The sequence below is a fragment of the Rhincodon typus genome, chromosome 23 (assembly GCF_021869965.1).
Source record: "Rhincodon typus isolate 14 chromosome 23, sRhiTyp1.1, whole genome shotgun sequence".
NCBI classification, from domain to species: Eukaryota; Metazoa; Chordata; class Chondrichthyes; order Orectolobiformes; family Rhincodontidae; genus Rhincodon; species Rhincodon typus.
This window is the reverse complement of record NC_063354.1, coordinates 18,360,516-18,374,869: the sequence shown is the minus strand read 5'-3', so window position 1 is coordinate 18,374,869 and position 14,354 is coordinate 18,360,516. Positions and strand designations below refer to the sequence as shown.

Sequence of the window (14,354 nt, the reverse complement as noted above, 5' to 3'; positions counted from 1 at the left end):
GCTGCAATGAAAGAATAATCCCCTTGCTCCCCCTGCAACATACTCAAATTAAAGAACCTGGATGATGATAAAAGCGTATAATTTTTGTAAACCCCAGATGTCAAAGGTAGAATTTCAAAATAAAACTTAATTTAATTGTTCAGTAAATTTATCCAGCAAAGAACTAGAGAAAGCAGAACATCAAGAGACAGAACAAAATGCCATTGGTGTAGCACCACATCAAGATTTTGAAGATATCTCAAAGCAATTACAGTAAAGGAATTAGTTTTGAAATACAGTCACAGATGTGGCAACCAATTTGCACACAGCAAAGCTACTCAAGTAGTGAACAGAATTAGGAGGAATATTAAATAGAAAACTATTCAGTCTTTTCATTAAGTCAGGGAACTTTTGTACCCACCTTAGCTTGTAGACTGTATATCAGTTTGATGTTTTATCCAAATTTATTTTCAGAGATTCTGACTTTTGCTAAATTTGATAATCTGAGCCAGAAAGGTGTTAGGGATACTGGTCTTAACACACCTCATATTAAAAAAAAGGGAAGTCAGCCACAGTTCCTGCCTGCTACTTGTTATCCAGTAACACTTGGTGAAATTGTGTGAGTGAGGTCAGAACCGTGCATGGCTATAATGTTGAAAGTTGCCTGTCAACACTCACTGTCATGACTCAGCCATAAATTCCGGACACTTGGCTAAACTCCCAGACGGTGCTCAGAGTCCATGGGACTCTACCAAGTAGTCAACACCTTCATAGAGGGCAAAAGAGAACATTTGTTGAGAAAAGGAGAAAATGTATCGTCATAAACTAGCATAAATTCCCAAAGGAATGAAGGCCAAGTTTCTGAAATTCAAGGATTTTTCCCATCTGGTTTAACGCAGTTACAAATATGGTGTTTGCATCATATAAGAAGAAATGTAAGGTTATAACGAGCTGATAATGTTTGGGATTATAAGTGTTAGCAGTGAAATGATGTGTTTTACTCCAATATGCTGGTGAAATTCTAGATATTACAATAAAATGCATCTCCCAATTAAAAATCCTGTTTCAACTAGAAGTAAGATTCATGAAGATTATTACAACAATTTAATGATAAAGCTGTAAGGTGTCAGCCTTGGCTCAATGGCAGCATTTTCCACTGAGTTAAAAGGTGATAGGTTCAAATATGATCCCAAAAACTTCCGCACAAACCTTTTTTAGCAGTTCAGTTCAAAGGTATGCGAAGGAGTTTCCGGATTCCTTAGTAACAGTTGTCCCTCACCAATACCTAAATCGGATGATTGAATTATTTATTTTATTGCTATTTTTGATGTCTGGCCGTGCACCAATTGGCTACTGTATTTCTTATGTAATTATACTCCAGAATTGTTTCATTGATTGTAAAATACCGTAAATATATGCAAGCTCTTTATTTTATATAGTGTCAATAAGCTAAATTCATATATGTCAAAAAGTACTTCCACATTTGAAACATATGTTTAGCAACAACATTGCTAAGTAACAATAACTTGTCAAATAGCAAAATAATGTGGATACTCATAATTTAAAATTAAAACAGAAAAGCTGAAAATACTCAACATGCCAGGCAGCATCTATGAGAGATTAATCAAGTTCATAGCCTTTATCAGAACTGGAAAAAATTAGAAATGTAACATTTTCTAAGCAGCTGAGATGACCAAGTGTATCATAATAATGATAGGGTGCAAGACAGGAGAGATTAACTCATGAAAGAGCTGGTGGGGTAAAGTCAAAGGGAATGGTAATGGAAGACCGAAAGAAAGAAAGGAATTGCCTGGAGGACGTGTGAATAATAGAAAATGATGGGCAGCAAACATCCCAAATCTAAAAACCAGAGGAAAACAGAAGACCAAAACCTATAAAGGAAATAAAATCAAGATTACAACTTGAAGTTGCTGAATTTAGTGTTTAGTCTGTCTGTAATGTGGCAACTGTACTTAACTAAAAAAAGAATTGTGAATGCTAGAAATCTGAAACAAAAACAGTTCTGAAGAAGGGTTACTGAACATGAAACGTTAACTCTGCTTTCTCTCCACAAATGCTGCCAGACCTGCTGAGTTTCTCCAGCAATTTCTCTTTTTGGCAACTGTTCTTGTTGTGCACCACCTCTAATACAACAAAATTCCCATGAAGCTTTAGAAAGAGAGATGAATAATTGACACTGACACGGAGTTGAGAGAGGAGTTAAAGCAAATGGTCGAAAATACAAGATTTCAGGCTGTTTGTGAAAATAGAGAAAATGTCATAATGCAGAGAAGTTTAGGAAATGAAGCCCAAACCAAAGGGGACGGTAATTGCCCAGATTCACTGGAAAGAGAGTTTGCAGTTTGGAATGTGAACCAGTGGGATGTTACAGCAATAGGATGAGCAAAAGGCCTTTTAGGCAAATAAGGTAAATGCAAATGAGATCATTTATTCACCAAATTCCGAAGGGTTTGCTGAATAAAAACTATTTCACAATAAAATAGTTTTCTTACAAACCCCATTAAAATAGCTTGGGAACATGAAGTACATGATTAATTTTACTACGTTTATGTTCTTCATAACAATTGTTTGATTTCTTCAACTTTGTTTGAAATAATGTGGCCATTGTCACTCACCAGTGACGCTAAATGCTGCATATATTTTAACTGAAATGATATAATCCATTTAAAATGAAGCTACTTTCCAACTGAGGATTTTGGGATCTCTTGATATGAAAACAGGCCTTTATAAAACTCATGTTTTATTGTAGCACAGGTCACAAAAGGATGTGATGCACAGGATCAAATTAGTGGATCATTTCTTTCTTTGATATTTATAGAACAAACATGGCAAATGCAACAATGGCTTATTTCCTGAATATCAAAACCTTCAAACTCTTGCCAAAAAAAATCCTCGGAGCCTGAAGCCCCTCTGTCTTTGTGTTACAAAAAGATAAAGAATTTGTCTTGTAAAACGATTCTCCCCAAGGACCCACATTTCACTCTGATCTCAAAACATTGAGAGAAAACAATGCCAAGCGACTGTGATGTTGGCCCACTGCAATCAAACACTTCCTCCTGCCCACACCGGCATGGCAGCAACCCTCTCTGATCACTTCCTGCAGCTTTCAGACAGCAGTTTCACACGGGGAGCAACTTCCCCACGAAATTACTCAATTACAAGCAGAACAACACGTAACTGCCTTGTTTAGAAAAATGTAAGGTTCAGAAAAGAGAACACTAGCAAATTGCTTTGATTTATCCACTTTAGAAATTGAAGACTGCTCAGCTGAAATAAATGATGCAACAGGGAGCTGGACAGTGTTTTACAACTCAAGGGATGGAGGGATATAAGAGTTGAGAGTAGATCATATTATTAAAAAATATATGGAACCACCTTCCCTCCCAGATAAGTGTTTTTCAGTCTTGTACGTTTAACATCCTCTGGTTGCACAATTATGCTTGAATGATTCATTTAGAAAGAAAAAAAAATGTTTGAGGCCTTTTGTTGTCAGAGATTAATTTTTTTTCTTTTAAGACTATGATTTTGTTATTTAGATGTTGATGTTTGCCTGGAGGTGTATGAGTCTGTTTTTACAGAATACAAACATATGAATTAGGAGCTGACAAAGGGCATTCGGCCCATCAACCTGTCCCACCATTCAATAAGATCACGACTGAACTGATTACTCCACATTCCTGCCGAGCCACAAGAACCTGGCTGGAGGCCCACATTGTTATTCATTAGCAGTGGGAACTGATTGGTGAAAAGCAATTGAAAACAAACCCTGCAAATTACCTGGAAGCATCTGTTATGTAAATCCCATCTTTAGATGCTAGAAGGTTCAGGAGGTTTCGAACATTGCTACGCTGCCCTGAACCGTTCTCTGTGTCAATCTCTACCCCTCGACACTCCGCCAAACACCCCTTCCCCCTGATTGTTTCCCTAAAGTCAGGATTGCTATTGGCTATATTTCAAAATAAATAGGTTTGCTAATTTGAAATTGTTTGCACAGTAACTGTTGCGCTGTCGGGAAATGCATTGCACACAACATGTCCCAAAAATATCAACGTGATAAATAATCAGATACCCTGCTTTAATGGTCCTTTTTTGGGGGAGGAGGGGATGGTTAAATGTTTGATTAACATTCAATTAATTAGCCACATTAAGTGTAAATAAGCCCAAGGGATGATGGACTTCATAGACCTCCTTAAAAATTGGACTGATCAGGGGTGGGTAGGTAGTAGGAAGTTCACTGACTAGATTGTACTTTCCTGTCCACTTCCAAATCCTGAACCCAGCATCTTTTCTGAAAGCAGCAGCTCCCTTTGAACTGGATTGAAGGTTCTGCTTAAGCTGTATTGGAGTAGGGCGTGATCATGCAGCCTCTGAGTTAGAGGTAACATTGCAACCACTGAGCCAAGGCTGAAACCTTTAGGAGGTGGTTCTCAGGGGTTTCTTGGGAGGCCATGGTATTGTTGACATCAGATAAATGTTCTAAGCTCATTCTGGCTGCGGATGGACAGAATGCTGAGCGCACACACCACACAAGCCGTGAGTATGACTTGTCATTCCAGACACTTGCTGAAATGTCAAGCATGCTGCAGTTGTTTCTCAGTTGCCACCAGTGCCCAGGATTCCAGCTCACAATGTAAACAGGCTGCTCATCAGGGACGAACTAACATGTGTGCTGAACATAAAGTGCTGCCCGTTGTTCTTTATAAAGCTTGCCTGATTCTGGCAAGGGCATTACCTGATGCACCAAACACAGGTTGCCTGCACTATCACCCAAGATCAATATCCTGTAACGCTTAGAAACAAGTGATTAAAACTCATTAACACCCAATCACTCAGTCAAGGAATGGTACATAGTATGTAAGTGGAAAAATTATAAACTTGGCTTTCAATGTTATTTGATATCAGTGTTGATTATTCAACAGCACAATGGGCTGACACCAAAATTACTCACTGATCTATCGGGTTTATATATAAATACAGATATATGCAGTATGAAAGCTTTTCATTATTAACCTGATAATGATGGACTTTGTCACATAAGACAATTAAGATTTGTGCTGAGAAAGATTATCAAATAAGTGTATGGCCATGCGTAATTCTTACCATGGATAAAAACGTAAGCTATATGCACATTCACATATGGATTACATAAACTTGCGCTCATTGATGAAAGCAGGTTAATTATTTATGCTATCATACATATATATGAACACAGATTAATGAGGAATATGTACCTAAATAATCAAGGGTACTATATGGTATCTGTATGATGTATACATATATATGTACAAAATATAACTTAATGTCCCTAGGTTTTCCTGGGGACTGGCACGTCGCAATGGTCTGACAAAGGAATCTTTAAAATTATGGTGTAAGTGGCTTACACCATTACTTACACTATGCCATACTTGCCTGGTACTTTTGAGCTGTTCATCTATTACACTTGGCGTGAACAGTGAGAGGTTAATTATCATTGCTGCCCTATATTAAAATAAATGCCAGTAGCCACTTCCCTGGATTCATGCCAGGCTTCATGCTGCTGCTCCTTCGACTGAAAAGTAATTGCGCTGGGGACTGGCAGCAGTAAAATTAACAATAATCACAAAACTGGAAGAGGGACACCCCAGCTTAAACCGAGTAACAACTGGCAACGATCATTGTCATTTGATAGTAAAATGTGTAGAGTGCCATCTAAAATTAATTGCGCCTACTACCTGAATACTCTTAGGGGACAGAGGTGAAAATGCACAGTCAGGTTTCTACATCTCAGCAGAAGTGTTGAACAAAAGTGGATCGTCAATCCTTGTCTGATCATTCATGAAAAACAAGTTTCCTTTTCTCCTCTTCCATTCTTTTCCATTAGAGTTAAAGGAAGCACAATCACATGCCTGGCCTGAGGAACTAAACATCATTCCATGTCAGGATTCCATACGTACAGGAGGGCTAATGCCTTATGTTTACAATCTTGCACAGAACGGAATCAAACATTATGAAAAGACAGGCTGTTTCCTTTAATGCTGTGTAATCCAGGCTGTAGGGCAGATCTGGCTGGCTATTTCCAATGAAATTGATGTGCATTTGAAAGCTAGGTGGTTGTAACTGACCAAAATTTATAATCTTAGAATGACATCTAGCCCATCACCCTTTCCAAAGTGAATCTACAGATGAACATTAATGTTGAAGCAGGTGGGTCAGTGGGGTAGCTGAAAGAGACAGGTATCACCAACACCATGTTCACCAAAATGGACACCTTACAGTTGTTATGTGAAGGATTTTCCATGAACCAACAAAGATTTAGCTTCCATATGTGCTTAGTAACACACAGGGAAGGCTTCGTTCATATCAAAGATGTGATATTGGGAATGGTATTGCGTATTAACATAAGTAGCTTGCAGTTATTAGAGTCACACCTTGTGTGGCACGTTTAAAATAAATTAAGGTAAAAACATTATACCTTTTAGATACTAAGAGGCTTTGTTTGATCAATGCAGTTTCTCTTCGTAGCATATTGTTCACACCAAGCTATCACTCTCTCTTTAATTACATCATTTGAAATGGACAGGAAAGTGACTAAGGCAGCTTCGACAATCTGTGAGCATTGTCACTATTGTATGACTATTGCTAGGGTGGTTTCTGGTTTTTCCACTATCAGTGCTGCAGCATATTCCAAATAGAAATGCAGGAAAATGTGGAATAGATTATAAAGGAAGAGATTGGACCATTAGCAAAGTTTAGTGTATCCCACTGTTTTCACTATTGCAAGAAAATCTAGGCTAACATATATACACATATGTAAGATGTAGTTAGCAACACATATAAACACAAACAGTACATACCTAGCCTCACACAGATTTGATCATATAATATGTATCCATTATGAGCATCGATTATTTCATTACAATTCACATTCCCAGGCAAAATCATTTGAGTTTTCTGTTACTCACACTTGCTGGGTTGCAGAATATAAATCTCAACATACACGTACACACAGGATATCAAATTATTGAATCCATGGAGTCTCATTACATTTTTTAATCAATAAAAACTTTTATCAGCACAATTGATCATTTCTGGCCAAAATGATTGACTGTTCCTGAAGTATCTTAGGACGTATTGAATGCATTAGTGATTCTTCTTTGGGAAAAAAGGTGAGGTCATTCCTATAGGATAACCAAAGAATTGGAGACCAGGCATTGTGTTTCAGTGCTCTATGACATCATGTGTTTGTCTTGTTTAAGATGAGTTGACATAATTTGTCTATTTTTAGTCATCGCTCATTTTGAATACCTACACCAGCATTTTCCTGAAATTGGATTTTAACTCTTGGAGGACGACCACAGTTTCATTCCAGAGAAGTGGGCCAATATTACTCTTAATGTGTGTATTTTGAAAGATCCAAATTTTCTAACATTCCTGCAGTCATGTGTCAGCCTGGGATCAGTGGTAGCACTCTTATCTCACATGAGTCAGATGATTGTAAATTCAAATCCCATTCAAGTGATGTGAACATGTCATCCTGGCTCTTACCAGGAATGTGCTGCACTTTCAGAAGTGCTGTCTTCTGGAGGAGACATTAAACCAAGGCCTTTCTTGCCTTCTCACATATTAAACAAACTGTTACTTTGGTCTGTGACTGCCTTGAACACCTTCTCCTGGGAATAATGTTTGTGTTGGATAGTTTGGCAGTTTTTCAATCTGAACTTGTAACTGGGTTGGAAATGTTTTCTACATATACACTGAAAATAAAAGTACTGTAGTTAGATTTTCCTGACCTTTGCCCCTGTAGAATTTCCATGACTTGGGAACCAAGATCAGGACAGTGGAACGCACCTCCATTTCACCTGGTCACTGATTCTCAAAGATTGCATTCAGGTTTCTCCCTGAATCCCAAATTCCCACCTCATTTTACTGGCAGACTGTTCAATGATGCCCAATGAAATATGGTGCATGGGCTGGCTAGAGACTCTAATGGTGCAGTGGTAGTGTCCCTAGAGCAAAAACAGAAGTTGCTGGAAAAACTCAGCAGATCTGGCAGCATCCATGAAGAAAAATCAGCGTTAACATTTTGGGTCTGGTGACCCTTCCTCAGAACTGCACCAAGAGGTCTGGGTTCAAGTCCCATCTGCTCCTGGGTTGTATAATAATCTCTCTGAACAGGTTGATTCGAAACAAGAACAGACAGTTATTGTCTTTTATTGGTTTAACAACTCTACCTGCAAGATATGATATGAAATTGGGTGATTCTGGCCACTGATGACCATCCAAATATAATTGGATGAAAGGAATGGACCTTCCTGCTCCTTCTAGGCCCTATCAGGCAATGAGCCTATACTTCAGGGTAGATACGGAAGATTCACTTACTGACATGGAAGGAGTTGGCTCTTAATTATACTGTTCGTTTCATTCTGGAGCTTTTGATCTGGCTAGCCTGGCAGAAGAAAGCTTAGAGAAATTCTTTCTGGGCCAGATGTCCATGAAAAACTTAGCAAAGTGTGAAATCAGCAACGTCAACCTGAATAACCCATTCACCAATGGTTCCACACTTCCATTCCCACTGTCATTCATTTGGGCAGAGAGCAGAATTAAAGGTTGCCACAAAGTAAATGTTCTAAAACAGATTTCTAACTGAAATAATGTAATATTTTATGTAAATCTTAACTAATCATTCCTGTGCAGTCCCTTAGTTACTGTCTTCTTTGTCTGTCTCTATATGCAGCAGTGCTGTCTCAGTAACTGCAGCACAGCAAGTGGGAGGCTGCTGACTGTCTCTGGGGGAGAATGGATGGTCCTCTAGAGGATGACCTTGAGTAGCTCTGGACCTAGACGGCCTGTATAAGGACTGCACTCTCTCAGCCTGGGCAACAGTCATCTGGGGCTGTAATGAATGTTGTCATCCTGAGAGAGTAGAGGACAGCAGGCTCCTCAGAGTTATTGCCTCTCCCACACCTCAGGGCAGTACCTCAGCAATCCTAGTCACCCGAGGTGGGGTGGGTGGTGGTGGGGAGATTGTTACATCGTTGTGACACATAGGAAGCTCAGCACTCCGATGTTTACTGGCTGATGCTGTGTTGCAACATTAGTCACCAGCCTCTGCATTGTGGGTGGACCCTTAAGTGTGCAAATGGAGTTGGTCCCCAGTTCCATCGTAGAAATGGTGAGCCCCAAGCTCTGCCCAAAGAACATGAAGACAGACAAGATCAGTTAGGACTATATTCATGGCTGTTTAGAAGGGTGAGTAGAGACCTCATAGAAACCTATAAAATTCTAACAGCACCAGACAGGGTAAATGCAGGAAGGATGTTCCCAATAACCAGGAAGTCCAGAACCCAGGTCACAGTCTAAGGAAAGGGTAGGCCATTTAGGACTGAGATGAGGAAGAATTGCTTCACCGAGAAAATGGTGAGCCTGCAGAATTCTCTGCCGTAGAAAGTGGTTGAGATCAAAACATCAAGAAGAAGAAGTCAGATATAATTCTTAGGGCTAAACGGATGAGTGACAGTGGGAATTGGATGATCATTCATGATCATATTAAATGGTGGAACAGACTCGAAGGGCTGAATGGCCTACTACTGTTATTTCCTATGTTTCTATGAGTGTGGGATGAGCATGAGGGTAGGATGTGAGAAGAACAATTAGGTATGAGGTTACCATCATCTTCAATGGATTCAGCCCTGCCACTGACCATGGCCTCAGCAATGGGTGTTCCAGTATTGACCAACACCATCTCCTTCAATGGAATTGAAGGTGCATATGTCCCATTAAAATTGCTGTTTTCTTTGGTTGTGTATTATCTTGACCTGCAAGAGAGAGAAAGAAATGAGTGAGTGAGAGTCGCTCAATGTATTTAGATGACATGGATGTCACGTTTGAATAGCTGGCAGCGTGTACAGCTTGGAGATTATGTGTTTGCAGCGATGTTAAGTATATGAAGATGTGGTTAAATATATGAATATTACGTACGAGTACTGATTGATAGAGATTATAGATGAGAGTTATAGACCGAGGACGCTCCAGGCCCATGCTGAAAATGTGGTGTGGTGATTTAGCAGTTCCTGAGGTAAGTGGAACAGTTGGTAAGCAATAGCATTGGAAGACCTTGACCACTTGTGCAAGGTTATTAAACTTTTGATACCACCGTATCCAGGTCAGTCAGAGTTTGGCTGCTGGTATTCATTCCCACGGTTAACTGCTCTCCTTCCTGCTCCCACTGCGTTTTGAGCACAAGCACAACAGGGTCTCTTGTGTACAGATACATGACACCTCCTACTTACCAGCTTCTTCATGTTGTGCCATTCTTCATCATTTCCCTGCGCCAGTTCACATCCTGCATGACTGCCCGTATCTGGCTTAGCCACAATGCATCTTGCCTTGAGAGAATACAAGTTAACTTTATGTAGCACTGGAAGTTATAATTTTAGGCACCTGCTAATTCGTACAGTAGTAACTCAATTGAATAGGCAGCACAAACTAGATGTGCTGCCTGCAATCACTTGAATATACATGGGTTAATTGCACATCACAATCTCTGTGCCTAATCTTGGAGTTATCCATTTGGCTGCTCTGGTGTTTTGCATGTTGCTGGTGTCTGATGAAGCATGGCCAAGTTACGAAATAGGTGAAAGAGTGTGCTTGAGGCTAAGGACTCGGATGGAGAATACTGAAGATGCTGGGGTTGCATAGTGTAGGCTACAAGCAAAAATGTTGTGACCTGATTTTAAAATTGATCTGGAAATGATCACATAATAGATTAACGATACTGCAGCCTTCCATTATGTTATGACATTTTCTTGCCCACAGACATAGCTTTGAATTCCAAAAAACTATATTTGCCTTTGATTCTTTTCAGGTTGTCCATTAATTTTCCGAAATAGCTTTTCCCTCTGAATATTTATTCAGCTTCCTGCAGTTTCCTAATCAATGGCAATGGGAAAAGAATAAACTGCAAAAATAAGTCAACGGAAAAACTGGTATAAATTAAAAGGAATTAGGAAGGAACTACTCTAAGTAATTAGGCAGTAAAAGAGAGTGATGGTGAATATGTGTGCACATGAAACTTTGTGACTGGTTCTGCTTTTATGCATTTTGAGAGAGAGAGCTAAAGTTAGAACTGGAGAGCAGTGAAAGATAGTGCACGATACAATGCATCAGTGCTAATGAAATATGGAAATGTTTTTTGTACACAGGGGAGGATGAGGCTGTACTTACTCATGACCTCCAAAGCCTCGCAACTATTGCTGCTGCCCGTTCATTGGTGGAGGCAGTACCACTTGAAATGGGTGACCCCCAAACTGACCTGGGGTCAAGCAGATCTTATGTAGTGCGGATCCCAAGGGTGCTGAATTTACGGAGGAAGTACTCATGGAGTCCAAAGGCAGAGACGGTGAGTTAATTTTTGGAGTTGGTAAAATTTGTTCTCCGTTTCACTGTGTTACACTCTGCTCTCCCGGAAAATAGCACATGAAGGGTAGAACTCTCTAAGGTTCCAAAGCGTTGTTGGACCTCAGGAGTGTCACTCATCTAACTTTTTCGGCATGAGCTCAGACCATCGCGCTGCAGAAGGTACCAAGTTCAACAAACCCTGTGCTAATTTTTCCCAAGGATTGACATGCAGTGGTGACCCTCACAAATGCTTGTTGTATTGGAAAGTCGGGACTTTGGCCGCTTGCCCAATTTTTGATTTGAATATAGCTGGAGCTTAAAGTAAAGAAATGGTCCAAAGAGAGCATCCAAATTCTGTCAGCTGACATATCACATTTTTAGGACAATTGAGTGAAATACTAATCCATGTCTAGCTTCACAGTCAAGTTACACAACTATGAAGAGAGGATTTAGCCTAGAGCAGTATAACTGTAATTTATTTACTTTTTTCATGTTAACTTCATGACTAACGTGGGACATTTATTGAGGATATTTTTAAAATTGGATTAAGAAATGAATAAGAGGGAACGTCAGAGGGATGTGATGACATTTGTTTCCATATATTGAATGTGCATTGGGTGCTCCCAATTCATGGAATAGCATACCAATAATGACCATAAATGGTTATAAATTGCTAGGATAACTCTTCTACAGTATGGTTGATTATTTTATATTGATTCTTTGTGATCAAGGTTTGTCCTCTAAAGGTTGCAATTGATGGAATGGATACACAGGAGCTGGAAATGAGAATGAAACTAGCTGAACTACAACGTCGCTACAAGGAAAAGCAACGAGAACTGGCCAAACTTCAAAGAAGACATGATCATGAGTGGGTACCATCTCTTATCACCCCTTTAAAGATGTGATAGAGCTGGAGTCAGCAACACAGTTCTGATAGAGTCATGGAGATGTGAAGCCATAGAGAAGGGAAACAGACCCTTCGGTCCAACTCATCCATGCCAACCAGATATCCTATATAAATCTAGTCCGAGTTGCCAGCATTTGGCCCATATCCCTCTAAAACCTTCTTATTTATATACCCATCCAGATGCCTTTTAAATGATGTAATTGTACCAGCCTCCATCACTTCCTCTGGCAGCTCATTCCATACATGCAGAACCCTCTACCTGAAAAAGTTACCTCTCAGGTCCCTTTTAAATCTTTCCCCTCTCACTTTAAATCCAGGTTTGGATTCCCCCATCCCAGGGAAAAAACCTTATCCATTTACCATATCCATGTCCCTTATGATTTTATAAACTTCTATAAGGTCACTTCTCTGCCTCCAATGCTCCAGGTAAAATAGCCTCAGCCTATTCAGCCCATCCCTACAGCTCAAACCTTCCAGCCCTGGATACATCCTTGTAAATCTTTTCTAAACCCTTTCAACTTTCACAATATCCTTCCTATAGCATGGAGATGAGAATTGCATGTAGTATTCCAATAGTGGCCTAACCAATGTTCTTTGCAGCTGCAACATGACCAACTCCTCTACTCAATGCACTGACCAATAAAGGCAAGCATACCAAATGTCTTCTCCACTTTCAAGGAACTATGAACCTGCACTCCAAAGTCTCTTTGTTCAACAACACTCCCTAGGACTTTACCATTAAGTGTATAATTTGCCCTGATTTGCCTTTCCAAAATGCAGCACCTCACATTTATCTAAATTAAACTCCAATTGCCGCTCTTTGGCCCATCTGATCAAGATCCTGTTGTACTTTGAGGTAACCTTCTTTGCTGTCCACTACACCTCCAATTTTGGTATCATCAGCAAACTTAATAACCATGCCTCCTATGTTCACATCCAAATCATTTACATAAACAGTACAAAAAATTGTTACAGGCAAATAGTTTTCCATGCTTTCAGTGTTTTGATGCAGTATTTCTAAGAGTAAGATACAATTCCGATCAGATTTGTTCACTGAACAGTACTCTCCCATCATTAACTCAAGTTTTATCTTCCCAACTTCACTTCTTCAAACTAGTTGACTTTCTGTCCTCACCCACTACACTCCTATGTTCCTTTCTTGTTACTCCCATTCTGGACACTTGAATAGGCTGCACCACTGGCTCCTACATTACTTCACTCAGTGAACGGCCAGTAGCAGGTGTATTTGCATTGTGCTGAGTTATGTGTGTCATGGCTCAGTCTACAACAACAGTATAACTAAGGCTCTGATCCAACAAGTACAACTCATTCACCCTCACATAAACGTACAAGAGTATGCTGAGAGTGTGGAATGCAGGGCCGCTTAAGCATAAAAACGTTGAAAGCAATAGGGTGGAATTATCAAAGCAGCCACATCAAATAAACTGTGAGAAATATGCAATCTTTGCTAGAAATGTACGAAACACAATGTCATATCGTGGCTTTATAAAAAGTGTTTAATAGAAATGCTGCTGTTCTTGGAACTTAGAACATAGAATATAGAACAGTACAGCATAGTACTTCGGCCCACGATGTTGTGCCAACCTATTATCCTGCTAAGATCAGTCTACCCGGCATACCCTACATTTTACTATCCTCCATGTGCCTATCCAACAGCCGCTTAAAAGTCTCTAAAGTATCTGAGTCCACTACCACTGCCGGCAGCGCATTCCACACGCCCACCATTCTCTGTGTGAAGAACCTACCTCTGACATCTCCCCTATACCGTTCTCCAATCACCTTAAAATTATGCCCCCGCGTAATAGTCATTTCCATCATGGGAAAAAGTCTCTGACTATCCACTCTATCTATGCCTCTCATCATCTTATAAACCTCTGTCAAGTCACCTCTCATCCTTCTTTACTCTAATGAAAAATGCCTTAGCTCCCTCAACCTTTCCCCGTAAGATCTGCCCTCCAGTCCAGGCAGCATCCTGGTAAATCTCCTCTGCACCCTCTCTAAAGCTTCCACATCTTTCCTGTAATGAGATGACCAGAACTGAACAGCATAT

At 39.9% G+C, this 14,354-nt stretch overlaps 1 protein-coding gene across 1 annotated transcript in view; it reads left to right on the top strand.

The window, feature by feature from the left end:
* The window catches only part of bahcc1b (BAH domain and coiled-coil containing 1b), a 133,790-nt gene that overhangs the window by 18,029 nt on the left and 101,407 nt on the right, over window positions 1-14,354 (top strand). Inside the window, exons 6-7 of the mRNA XM_048610840.1 lie at window positions 11,181-11,377; window positions 12,108-12,244. Coding sequence (XP_048466797.1) covers window positions 11,181-11,377; window positions 12,108-12,244 — 334 coding nt within the window. The remainder of the gene's footprint in view (window positions 1-11,180; window positions 11,378-12,107; window positions 12,245-14,354) is intronic.